The 14,499-nt window shown below is 36.3% G+C and overlaps 1 protein-coding gene across 1 annotated transcript in view; it reads left to right on the top strand.

Annotated features, from left to right (window-relative positions):
- LOC125682876 (multiple epidermal growth factor-like domains protein 11) overlaps window positions 1–9,903 on the top strand; it is a 34,316-nt gene extending 24,413 nt beyond the window's left edge. Inside the window, exons 12-14 of the mRNA XM_056159001.1 lie at window positions 2,031–2,159; window positions 2,691–2,793; window positions 8,880–9,903. Coding sequence (XP_056014976.1) covers window positions 2,031–2,159; window positions 2,691–2,793; window positions 8,880–9,192 — 545 coding nt within the window. The 3' untranslated portion in view covers window positions 9,193–9,903. The remainder of the gene's footprint in view (window positions 1–2,030; window positions 2,160–2,690; window positions 2,794–8,879) is intronic.
- The last annotated feature ends 4,596 nt before the right edge of the window (window positions 9,904–14,499 follow it).

Genomic DNA, 14,499 nt, shown 5'->3' with positions numbered 1-14,499 from the left:
AATCACCGAGGTTTCGTGTCAGTATAGACGTTGACACTGCAAAGAACCCTCACTATCACGGTCCTGAGCGCACTGGGTAGGCTCTAAATTAATGCCACTTCACCTACAGGTGGTTTCCATTTAAGTAAAAAAAAAAAAATTCTTTAGCATGCACAGGTATGTTCATTTATGGACTGGAACCTTTAATTTCAAAAGCGTACCCTCTAAATTTGGAATGTCAAACATACTCCATCTACCTCACCTCCATATCCAATGGATGTACAAGAATTGTTCATAAGATATCCACATCATGTTCTTATTAAGGCTGTTAAAGGTTCATATTTAGTCAGAAGAGCCTATAATTTGGACCTTGAAATGTATTTTTAAAACAACAAAAAACAACAACAGGTAATTGGTTATGTTTTTCCATCTGTAATTTTCGAATAGTGGAAATTGTTAAATTAAGAACTCCCTGGAGCGCACTGACAATTTATCTTTGTACCAGTGATTCATCTATAAGACACAATGGTACATGTACCATGTTCCACACCAGGGGCCCGTTTTACAAAACATCTTCTTACGACAAAATCGCAAGTCTTAAATGGTATTACACGGTTATTAGTTTAAATGAAGGAATTAAAACTTTCCTGATGCTTAATTTTCAACTTGAATATTTTTTTCTATTTCACATTAGATTGAGTGATCTTACAATAAACGGGAATATTCCAGTATGTAAAGTTGGTCGTAAATTCTTTCTTAAAACGCGCCCCAGGTCTGGGGAAATGGTATTGTGTAATGGTAATATAATAACAGTGTAATGGGCAATTTTTGCATTACAAGTAATGGTAATGTGATGTATTACTTGTAGAAAATAAACTGTAATGCACATTATATTCCATTAGATTTACATTGCTTCAAATATTTGGTGATAGTTTGGAGGTTTAGATTAATCGATTATATTAGTGGTTGACTTTTAGACGTTATGAACAAAAAGACAGACATAAAGATGGAACTTTTGAAACATTGATGACAATGAATTACTTGGTTGCGTTTCCTACCAAAAACAAAATCTGTCATTTCCTTAATATCGGTGTATCATGTACATGTAATATGTGATGTAATGTAATGCACTCCAATTTAATGTACAATATAATGCCTTACATTTCATAATTGGGGTAATGGTCAGTGGCGTAGCTACCATACATGCTTGTATGCCAAAGCATCTACATTTTTCCACAAAAAATACTAATAGAATGTAAGTAAATAAAAATGAGAGAGAGAGAGAGAGAGAGAGAGAGAGTCTAATCCATTTTACACACTTAAGATGCCAATATTCGCGGAGCTTCGCTCCCTGGGCCCCCACCAGGCCTAGGACGCTACCTTGGACCCGATTAGTGGGGGGGGGACCTCAAAGCGGCCCCCGACCACCTGTTTTCAGAAAAGCACCCGTATAATTTTGCCCTGCTATGCCACTGATGATAATGGTAATGTCAAATTTTCTAAGTAAGGATAGTGCATTACATTGCTATGTAATTGTCTGACTAATTGAGTACAGTAATTGACTACAGGCCTGCTCCACGTATATATACATGTACTTTCTATCCAAAATTTAAAAAAAACCCCATAAAAGTCGTATATTTATTATGCCAATTCCACAGATGATCAAATACTTAATTTTGATATCAAATTTATAAAGAATTCGCCTTTCATGCAGTGCAGGGGCGCGTTTTACAAAAGAACTTAAGACTTAACGATCAACTTTACATACTGAAAAGTTCTAGTTTATTGTAAGATCATTCACTCCAAATGCAAAATATCTTTTTTAAATGTTGAAAATTATTCCTCAGAAAAGTTTTACTTCATTCATTTAAAGTAATAACTGTGTAATACAATTTAAGACTTGCGACTTTTTAAGCAGTTAGGACTAGTAATGGCGGAATTTTAATGAATGTTTTCTTATTCTTTAAAAAAGAAATTGTGTGCAGGCTTTATATTTGCGGGGCACTGTTTAAATGCATGTATATGTATTATTGCATTATCATATTTCTTAGGCTGTGATAACGGTACATACGGCTACGATTGTAGTATGGCTTGTGGTTCATGCAAAGACGAAATGACTTGCCATTACATCAACGGATCTTGTCTAACTGGGTGTAAAGAAGGATGGACAGGAGAAAAATGTACAGGACTGGTATTTATTGACAATGTAAAGGCTTAGTTATTAGGTGCATTTTAGACACAGTATATAGTGGCCTGCTTTTTAAATCTTCGGATTTTGTTTATTTATCCATGTTGGATATATATATATATATATATATATATATATATATATATATATATATACGATGTCAATATTGTACATGTAAGATTACAGTCATAGCCTGCCTGAGGTCTGATAGGTAACGAGACTAATGTGAACTCTGTGTTTGCATTTCAAAGAATAAACGCTGATTTTATATGTAACAATTCATCTTGAGAAAAATCAATCAATATCGCGGTTCTTGATATCCACTATAACATAAGTTTAATGTTTTTGTAACATGTATGCATACACATCATGTTTTATGAATTTAGTTGCCCTTCTAATGATGAAATGTTTCTTTGTCTGTGGCATTATAAGGAGACTGATCCATTTATACTAATAGGTATGTATGTCTTGTAATACCTGCAGGTCTATACTAATAGGTATGTATGTCTTGTAATACCTGCAGGTTTAGTACAGATGGAATCAACAAATGGGGACTTAAAGAAAGGTGTGGTCGTATTGGTTGCAATACTATTCATTGTTTGGCTTGGAATTTACTACTGCATAAGGTATATTTTTGGTGCCATGATATTTCATGTGATTGTGTTTGCATGTCTAACACGTATATGACGCGATTTTTACCTCTCTAGCGGAGCAATCTAATTAAAATCATATCCCAAAATACGCTCACAATCGCTACAATAGGACCATAGAGGGTCATGTCCGCCTGACCTTTCGCTTGGGATATTCATGAGAAGTATCAGCCAGTCAGATTGCGCCATACAGACAATGATGGCTATTTAGGCGGTCCCTGGTAATTTGTAAACAAATTGCTGTAATCTCTCTCCCACGAAGTTTATTCCACACTGTAAAATTGTATATTATCGCATAACGAATTCTAAACTTTCGCAATAATGTCTAATCTATTCCGTTCATACAAACAACAAAACGTACGATATGAAATACACCCAAATTAAATTAATTGTGAATTGCTATTTATGTATAATTCCAATGTTATTTATTACAATTGTTTTGATTGGACAAAAATAAAGCTGAACAAGAGTTTATACATCAATAAATCCGAAAACGCGATGTATTCATACACGCCTGAAAACAAATAACATAGTGTGGAGAAACTATTCAAATTTATGCAATTGTAAATAAAGTAAATGAATTGGAATTATAAGAATCAAACATTCTTTTTGAAGAATTTATCGATGTGTAAACTCCGGACATTTTACTCACAAACATAACATAAAAGTGTTTCGCACTTTTATTCAGTTTGTGAGTAAAATGTCCGGAGTTTACACTTCGATAAATTGTTTAATCCTATAATAATTCCAATGTTATTTATTAAAATTGTTTTGATTGGACAAAAATAAAGCTGAACAAGAGTTTATACATCAATAAATCCGAAAACGCGGTGTATTCATATGTATGAATAGGGAGGGGCACGATTTGAATAGTTTTCAAGATGGTTTACTTTTAAAAATAACGCGAGGAATATAACGCCAGTCGACGTAAACGGCGCATTGCGACGTCGCATTTAGCTGCGATGTGTTTTCTTTCAAACCAAACAATCGCAGCCATTTTCCTTGAATTGTGATCACCGACTATTTCAAAGCCGACGCGCAAACTCCCCGTCGAGGCCTCATTACGTCACCTATATTTGTGAGCAAACGAACTCTGGTGGAAGTTTGAGCCGACACGCTGATTGGCTGACATAAAGTTCATCTGAACATGACCCCTAATAGGGTTATGTCAGATCTACTTACGCAGAGTATACGGCGCGGATCTAAGAAGTCTGATTTTGATTAGATTGCTAGCGGAGGGACTTTCAATCTCCTTGTGTTTCATGTTATGAATTGTGCTGTAATGTAAGAACAGAGCGAAAAAGTAAGTTTGGAGTAAAACATTTCGCTCTGGAACTCTGTTGCCTGTCATTGATACATCAATCGGAACTCCTCGAATGTCTCGCGCACATATGTCGAATGCGTGAGACGTTCGAGGAGTTCGAATTGATTGATAAATTTGGTTAACTAGTCACTAAAATGTCCCAGCACTCTCTTCTTTCTTTCACATTACATTCCTTTATCGGTTATCTAACGTCTGTTCACTGTTCTTTCACTTTTCAATTATCGTTCGCTATTTCGAGTTTTCGTTCAATCAATTTCAATGATCCTTCAATTACCATGCGTATATCGTTTGTCATTAAAATCGCATAACATCCGCTATTTAACATTGAATACTTTAAGAGAACGATATTATTGCAAAATAAAAGAATATCTCCACATTTTCGACTTGAGTGTTCAAATGTTTGGAATATGCTTCTAATTTTCCACATTTTTAATTATCGTTTTGGACATATGAATGTTATCTTGCAACATTTCCTGCGTTTCTCTTACCCAGTAGTTTCATGCCATGCGTTTCCCTTACCCAGAAGTTTCAGGCCATGCGTTTCCCTTACCCAGTAGTTTCATGTCATGCGTTTCCCTTACCCAGTAGTTTCATGTCATGCGTTTCCCTTACCCAGTAGTTTCATGTCATGCGTTTCTCTCACCCAGTAGTTTCATGTCATGCGTTTCCCTTACCCAGTAGTTTCATGTCATGCGTTTCTCTCACCCAGTAGTTTCATGTCATGCGTTTCTCTTACCCAGTAGTTTTATGCCATGCGTTTCTTTTACCCAGTAGTTTCATGTCATGCATTTCCCTTACCCAGTAGTTTCATGTCATGCGTTTCCCTTACCCAGTAATTTCATGTCATGCGTTTCTCTCACCCAGTAGTTTCATGCCATGCGTTTCTCTTACCCAGTAGTTTTATGCCATGCGTTTCTTTTACCCAGTAGTTTCATGTCATGCGTTTCCCTTACCCAGTAGTTTCATGTCATGCGTTTCCCTTACCCAGTAGTTTCATGCCATGCGTTTCTTTTACCCAGTAGTTTCATGTCATGCGGTTCTTTTACCCAGTAGTTTCATGGCAAGCGTTTCTTTTACCCAGTAGTTTCATGCCATGCGTTTCTCTTACCCAGTAGTTTCATGTCATGCGTTTCCCTTACCCAGTAGTTTCATACCATGCGTTTCTTTTACCCAGTAGTTTCATGGCATGCGTTTCTCTTACCCAGTAGTTTAAATATGAGTAAACAATTCTTGACAGGACGTTTTAAAAACCAACCATACCCAATGATGTGCACTGCTTTAATTAAACTAGAAAATCAGTCAGGTGTGATAATTCTACCACGGTTATTACGAAGATAAAAGGAATGCCGCGGTGATTATTCTGCGATATACCTGCACATGTAATAACTGATTATGAGACAATTGATACACATCTCACTTACACTTCGTGTATCATTATATAATACAACAATAAAATCGATAACTGCTAACTTCATTTCATAGTAAAAAAAAAATAATAATCAATACATGTTGCAAAACAAATTTATAAACGACTGAATAATCTTTGTCGTAAATCAATCGACTGGATTTTGATATCGATACACAAGTAAACAAACAAACATACCGATACAGAGACAAGTTACCCTCTTCCACGCATGTGTAGTGTTCTTGGACTGTGTATTCAAAGCAGTTGGTATAATCCGTCAACATTAAATTATATACTTGAAATATAATTTTTTTAAATAGATTTAGTATACCTTATCATCTGACCTTTTTCGTAGGCAAATAAGATGTAGGCCTCGTCCGTTTCGGTAGTTGCCACGATGACGTCATGGTACCCAATTCGTAACGATCTGTTGTATAATTCAGGACCATAGTGAAATAGAAAGAAAGTTCTTGTTTTTATGGAAGAGGCAAAGTAACCTCATTGGTCTCGAATTGTTTAAAATTTAAAAAAAAAATCAGCTAACCTCTCGCCTTTCTCGACCTCACCACGAAATCGCAAACTTTATTTTTAGACACATCTGCGGTATATTCGGGTATAGTAAAGTATGTGAAAGAAACTTAGCGGACTTCCTCGTTAGTTTTTTAACAGTTATGTCTACTTACGATTCTAACAGCTATGTCTACTTACGATTCTAGCAGCTATGTCTACTTATGATTCTACCAGCTATGTCTACTTACGATTCTAACAGATATGTTTATACTTACGATTTTAACAGCTATGTTTACTTACGATTCTAACAGCTATGTCTATACTTACGATTCTAACAGCTATGTCTACTTACGATTCTAACAGCTATGTTTACTTACGATTCTAACAGCTATGTCTATACTTACGATTCTAACAGCTATGTCTACTTACGATTCTAACAGCTATGTCTACTTACGATTCTAATAGCTATGTCTATACTTACGATTCTAACAGCTTTGTCTACTTACGATTCTAACAGCTTTGTTTACTTACGATTCTAATAGCCATGTCTATACTTACGATTCTAACAGCTATGTTTATACTTACGATTTTAACAGCTATGTTTACTTACGATTCTAACAGCTATGTCTATACTTACGATTCTAACAGCTATGTCTACTTACGATTCTAACAGCTATGTTTACTTACGATTCTAACAGCTATGTCTATACTTACGATTCTAACAGCTATGTCTACTTACGATTCTAACAGCTATGTTTACTTACGATTCTAACAGCTATGTTTATACTTACGATTCTAACAGCTATGTCTACTTACGATTCTAACAGCTATGTCTACTTACGATTCTAATAGCTATGTCTATACTTACGATTCTAACAGCTTTGTCTACTTACGATTCTAACAGCTTTGTCTACTTACGATTCTAATAGCTATGTCTATACTTACGATTCTAACAGCTATGTCTACTTACGATTCTAACAGCTTTGTCTTCTTACGATTCTACCAGCTATGTGTACTTACGATTCTAATAGCTATGTCTATACTTACGATTCTAACAGCTTTGTCTACTTACGATTCAGTAAAGCGTTAAATCAGAGAACATAACATCTACAATGCCTGTAAACATATTGCACGCACATAAGTAAGTACATAAGTAGCGGTATCTATCTACATGTCAAACGTTATGATATTTCATCTTTTCCGTTATAATACAATAACATGCAAGAATCTTCAGAATATTGTATCGTACCATTTTCAAGAATTGTGCATATTGCGTGTATTGAACTTGTTTTGGTGGATATTAGCCGATTTAGGTTTGGAAAAAACATGTGAGCACATTTTGACACCCAATTTGGTGCCGAGCGCTAATATTCACCAATATACATGTAAGTTTGATAATTCCTTTCATATACATCTAACCTACATTTCATGTTTTATAATAATGATGATGTATTCGTAAATTCTCTCATCAAGTTAAAACGTGAAGCATTATTGGCGCTGATAAGAATACGTGAAATATGAAAGCTTTGCATCATATTGCATGACTTTCTAATAATTTTCATTAATTTTTAGAAGTCATAGTGATAGAAAATTATAGAATACAAAAACAAACTTGTATACTATAAAGGGAAATACCATCCATTTGTATGTATTATACAATGAAATATGTGCACATCAAGGGAAACTTAGCATTGCAATGGGAAAAAAATATGCCAGTAGATATCATACAGGGGGAATAAGAAGCCATGCAATAGATATGAAACTTGTACAATATAAGAATTTGAAGTATATGAACTGAGATATACATCGAATCTACTCACATAGGCGTATTGAATAGATCGCGTTAGCGGACAGTGAAATATACACATATACCGGTGTGTAGAGACTAGATGTATATCATCTCAAATACTTTTAGAACTGAAAGACAGAGATTATACTAGCTGCAATAATGTAGCCCTCTCCAATTGGGGGGTGGGGTGGGTGGGTTACAACTCCTTGGATTTCCGTAATGGTGCAAATGCGGGCGTGATTCACTCTCGCAACATTTTCGATCATTCTTAACATTTGCTTACTTTGTTTACGTAAATAAAATAATATTCTGTTTCTTAGTAATATGTAAATTTACAACCTGCAACTTACGATTTATGAGGCTCTATTTTACCGTTTTCAACAATTTTGATATACTGTATTCCAATTTCTCAATTCGTATTTGTGCGCCATGTTTGATGTACTGAAGTTAGAACTTCCGATTATCAAGTTATTTGCATATGCCATGTTAGGTAATATTTACATCAATGGAAAAGTACGGAGGAGAAACGATTCCATCGGTATTAAAAAGGTGTAGATTTAAAATCAAGTTTAAAAACGTACGCAGAATGTAAATTCTTTCTGCAACATATGATTTTCCTATATTGTCGGAGTGGCTCGAGTAACGTCTACATTTTTCGCGGCAGATTGTCAATGTTTAGTTTTTCAGTAGATCCGCCTACGAGATCTCGCGATAACAAGCATGGCGGAGCAGACGAAGAATTTTGCATGCTGTACATGGTGTTTAATGAAAAACACCCATTTGGGACTGCTACACGGATCATATTGTCGGTTATTCATAAAATTAGTTTGCACCATTATGGAGATCCTATGGAATTGTAGCCCTATCCCGAAAACGTGATAATAAAAAAAATCGGATGGGCCTACATTATTTCAGCTAGGATTTCCAATTTCTCCTGCTGGTAGGCTTCGGCAAAAAATTTAAGTGTGCCCCCGGGGGACCCCCCCCCCTCCCATGTGTATGATTGTTGTTAACTGCGTTATCGTTTTTGGCAGACGGGGAGGATTCACTGCTAATATAGAAGGGGTGGTAAGCAGGACGACGACAGAAAGCGGAACATGGATAGAACACAGAACAGAGACAGGAAGCGGATCATGGATAGAACACAGAACACGGGCAGGAAGCCGAACATGGGTAGAACTCGGAACAAAGACAGTAAGCGGAACATGGATAGAACACGGAACTCAGACAGGAAGCGGATCTGGGACAGTTCTCGAAACTGAGACAGAAAATGTGACCGGAAACGGGGGAGGAACAGGAGAAAGTGCAGAGCAAGACACTGAACGGGGACTAAAACCGGACACGTGACAGGAGACGAGGGGGAACAGCACCCAACTGACTGACAGTAAACATGGTGTTGGCGTGGTACATTGTATACGTACTCGACGGTCAACATCGTTATCCAGATATACATGTGTAGTGTACGGGCATACGAATTCTTTGGAAGTCCTGTCTTGTAAGTTTTATACATATTGTGACACACAGGATTTGGTATACAAAAGGATTAGACCCATAAAGATGAAGCAAAGTGTTGCGTTCACATAAACTGTAATATATGGTGCCGAAGAGAAATCGTATTTACGTGTAAAGAATATTGTCATAGTAACAAACTCCGGTTAGAAAACATACTAAAACTATAATTCATTTACCTTTGTTAAAAAATATATCAACCTTTATCCCCGAGAATTCCATCCAGAATATCCAGAAGGCTTAGTACATATCAAACAGAATATCCAGAAGGCTTAGTACAGATCAAACAGAATATCCAGAAGGCTTAGTACAGATCAAACAGAATTGTCGCTCCTTGCAGTGAGATGATATTCATTCTATATTCTACATGTATCCAAAACGTCAGAATATATGGATGTTTCGAGAGGGATTTTCAACGGCATTTATTATATTATATACTTCTAGGAAAGTGTTCACGGCGTAATCTATTATATTATGTTTTTTATATATAAAAAATAATGTGTCATTTCCACTTTTCCAGTTCAGTGGTATTTATCTAGAATATCATGTATAGAAATTATATAAGATTCATAACAAAAATTAGTAAATAAAAATAGTATGAATCAGGGATCTGTCGCATTTTTTATCTTGAAATTGTATGGCGGAAAAGCAGTGGTTTTGATAAAGTTATTTCATTTGAAGACCATTAGCAAACAAGTTACACCAAAATTCAGATTGAATTTGGACTTTACGTCACGTTGACATGTTAAAAATGTTAACGTTTAGTGCTCTCATCGGGAAATGGATACATACAGTCTACAAACACACCATCAGAACATATTTTTAGCGACAAAACTTCGTAAATAGATATACATGTATGCCTAGGCCATAATATAACTATGTTCTATGCTAAATATGAATAATGGTACATGTACACCTTTATATTAAGTGACGAATCACATGACTTTGGCATTATCTATTACCCAAGAAAATTACGACGAAAGTCAACACAGGGGAAGATTCAAACGAATAAGTAACACATTATCAATAACTGTGTGTCACTACTACTACCAGGTCCAGTCCAAAGACTATTTCTACCTACGTAGCTACTTATAGCTACGTAGGTATTTAAACCTACTCCAGGTAGCTATTTTTACCTACTTTTTCCTTTACTTGCATTTCGTGGCTAAACGCAGGAACGGCGAAATATGGTGTGTACCAAATTTCTTGATTAACTTACACTGACGATGAATGCCACAAAAATATTGGACAAAAATGATTACTTTCTAACCTTTCAAATTTGCATAAATACCAGCATCCAGTTTCATTCCCTAAGAGCTTAGGATCAAAGCTACGTGTTAAAAAGTGTGAAATGTCTTACAAATCTGTATTGATTTTAAAGTTTACCTTCATACATTTTTACATTAAAGGTTTTTGGGCGAATTTTCATGCATTTCCTCTGCATTCTCCACCCTCGTAAAGTATTCAAATTTACACTCTGAATTCTGTCGTGCACAACATGATGCATAAAACGACTGACCTGTTTAAAAGATGCACCTTAATTATTATTTATTTATATTTTCAAAAACAGGTAAAAGTAGGTAAAAGTAGTTACTTTAAGTAGGTTTAAATACCTACGTAGCTATTAATAGCTTTGGATTGGACCTGACTACGCCTCGGTTGACAATGGTTTTCTCGGGGGAGGGGGGGGGGGGTTGGAGGGTCATTGTTACTCTAAACTACATGCAATATTTATATAATATTACCCGTTGTTGAGTAATGTTACCCGTTGCTAGATACTATCAACCTGGAACAGGTGCTTTCAATTCTTAGAGGGTAACAATCATTCTCTCACCAGAGGGCGCGTTACCAGGGGCGGATCCAGGAATCGCGGTTAGAGGGCGCACTTTTTTTTTAGACAGGGGGTGTGGGGCCGTCTTGAGGCCCCGAATGGGTCCAGGGCGAAGGCCTCGTTGGGGGCGAGCCCCTGGAAGCTCCTGAATTTTAGTATTTTTGGGGCTTGAAATGTCTCATATGTAGTCCTTTTTACTATTTTTTGTCATATTTTGATAGGGTGAAATTAATAAAATGACACAAATTTTAAGGGTTTTTTTTAAAAAAAAAGATAATAAGTTCTCCCGATAAAAGTAGCTTAATAAATCAAAAGATTTGGTCAATTATTTCTCCGAAAGTGGAAGAAATTATTGCTTCTTTTATCGTTTACATTTTTCTAAACAAGATGCCACTATTTACCTTAAATTTGGAAATTTTATTGGGGACGCGCGCCGGCTGCGCCCCCCCCCCCCCCCCCAACCCCCAATTGAATCCGCCACTGGTTACGCAAGCTTCACTTGCATATAGTGCGAGTAGCGCACGGAACTCTGGGTATCTGGGTAGAGAATGGGTAACAATAGGGGGGGGGGGGGGGGGGGTCATATGCTTCTCAACCAATCAGATTCGAGTATTTTACATGAAAATATAATAATCAGTATTGTGAATAAAACTACAATAATTACATGCAAGTGTTGCATGGAGTATCATGGATTTCAATCATAGAAAATAAAAATGATGTTTAATCATGTTGGTCATAACTTGAAGGAAACGGACCAGAGTTTAACTAAAGTCTAAACACATCTTCAATGATTAATTACTGAGGTGTGGAAAATACTTGTATGTACATTCAGTAGGCCTAAACCAGTAATTAAAAAATATGCAAAATGTAGCACTTTAAACAACAATTTAAAAAAGAAGAAGAAATAAGTCAGAAAAGACTCAAGCTGTTAAATAGCTACAGTGTTAGCGCTTGAAACTGAAAAAGATCGAAATGATGATGAAGATAACCTCGTCATCAGAGCTTATGACAGTTCTGATGACAGTGATGGTCGATAAGATGATTTCGTCATCAGAGCCTATGACAGTTATGATAGATCAACGCATCCTACTTTTGAAAAAAAAAAAGGAAAAAAAAAAGAACCCTGTCCTTTAACGGGTACCTGTAAAATGCGAAACGAAATCGAAGCGAAACTAAATTTACCGAACCGAAACGAAAATCACCGAAACGAAACGAAACCTACCGAAACGAAACAAATTGTATAACCGAACTCTTTTAATTATGATAATTAAAAATAGTATCTTGGGTCGCTGTGAAAGTTACCACATATAAATAAGATTAGCCTCCCCTTTGATATAGGCTTTCGGCTTGACTGATACAAAGTTTTAAAAGTTGGAGGGGGAAAATAAGTAAGCACAAAGTACATATCCAAAGTTGATTAAATACCATGTGCAATTAGTTTTGGATCCATAAATTTCAGAACGGAGGGTTACAGTCTCAGAGGTCTGGGGTCATGGCGTTGGATCCACCTTCGGGCATAGATACATTGTTTGAAGAAGCTAGTGTCTGAGAAAGTTGAAAGCAGGAAGAGCTATTAACCTCTTATTTGATCTCTAACTGCTGAGGTGCGAGTACTTTCAATAATGGAAAAAATTAAATAGTATACCCTATTCTATGAATGCAATTCGGTAAGATATATATACATGTATTATTAAAAATGTATTATTGATATGTAGTGAGTCTAAAGATAACTATGGGGTGTTGCTAAAACGGGGAATTGAAAACGGGACGGAAAACGGAATTTTTTCAATGCAATAATATTAGGAGATCAGCATTTTGTAAAATCAATGAACAAGGGAAGCAGAAATTACAGAGAGAACGGGAGGACATACTCAGAATCCATCGTTTGATATAAAATATATAAATACACAATATTCACATGTATACATAGATTTGTCTTTAGAGCAAAAAATACTGAAACGTGTATTTATGCCCTAGGGCGGATCCAACGCCGGCGACCCCGCCCCTCGTTTAGTGTGTTTCTCCAGACCTCTGACCTGTGAGACTGTAACTCTCCGTTCTGAAATTTATGGATCCGAAACTAATTGCACATGGTATTTAATTAACTTCGGATATGTTCTTTGTGTTTAAACCACCCCCCCACCCCCCCCCCCCCCACCCCCACCTTCCAACTTTTAAAACTTTGTATCAGTCAAGCCGAAAGCCTACATGAAAGGGGAGGCGAATTTTATCTATATGTGGTAACTTTCACGGAGGCCTAATCTTAATTATTGTAATTAAAAGAGTTCGTTGTACAATCTGTTTCGTTTCGTTTCGGTAGGTTTCGTTTCGGTGGGTTTCGTTTCGGTAGATTTCGTTTCGTTTCGTTTCGATTTCGTTTCGCACTTTTCAGGTACCCGTCCTTTTACATTCATTCGTCAATCATGTGTTGATGTAAAAAAGAGATAAATAAAAAGGTTGAATTCTTTTTCCGTAACCGGTTCGTTTGCGGTTACGGAAATAGCCGAGTAGTTACGATTGTCCATTCTCTCACCAGAGGGCGCGTTACGCAAGCTTCACATACACGGAACTCTGGGTAGAGAATGACGATTGTCATCAATCTCTACCCAGATTTGTCGTTCCTTGCTCTCACTTACACAAGTGAGTGTAAGTAACGATAACTCTGGGTAGAGATTGGATTGTCATTTCTCACATTATCACCAGTGTGAGATCGACTTTACCCATGTGAGACAGCCATGTGAGATTTTTCTGTCTCACACTGCTGCGACGTCATTGGATTGTGACGTCATATATTTTCTATGATTTACGTTACACGGTGAAGATTTACGTTACACGGTGAAGTAAAAATATTTTACATTGTTATCTTTAAATCTTAATGTATATAGCTTTCTGTTGGACAACCTTGGGGTTTTTAGTTTACACTTAAAGTGTAAACCATTTTTGGGTATGATCTTTCTGCCTATCTAATTAGTTTTTGCATCGAAGTTCAAATGAGGATTTTGATAATTCAGAATTTTCTTAAAGCTCCTAAATTTGTGCACTAAACTGTAGATAAAATGTGAGAAAAATAATCCTTCATTATTTACTAGTGTGGGATAGGGAAATTCCACCTCGGGAACAAGATTCGCTGTCTAGGACTCGGCAAAGCCTCGTCCTAGACTGCGAATCTTGTCCCCTCGGTGAATTTCCCTATCCCACACTCGTACTAATGAAGGATTCTATTAGTATCCAATCATTACGTCACGAATTGGTTATGTATTCATTAGCGTAAAATGACGTTTATGTATCTGTTACGTCATAACGTTATTCTAAAC

The sequence above is a fragment of the Ostrea edulis genome, chromosome 3, assembly GCF_947568905.1.
Source record: "Ostrea edulis chromosome 3, xbOstEdul1.1, whole genome shotgun sequence".
Taxonomy (NCBI): domain Eukaryota; kingdom Metazoa; phylum Mollusca; class Bivalvia; order Ostreida; family Ostreidae; genus Ostrea; species Ostrea edulis.
This window is presented reverse-complemented; position numbering and strand designations above follow the sequence as displayed.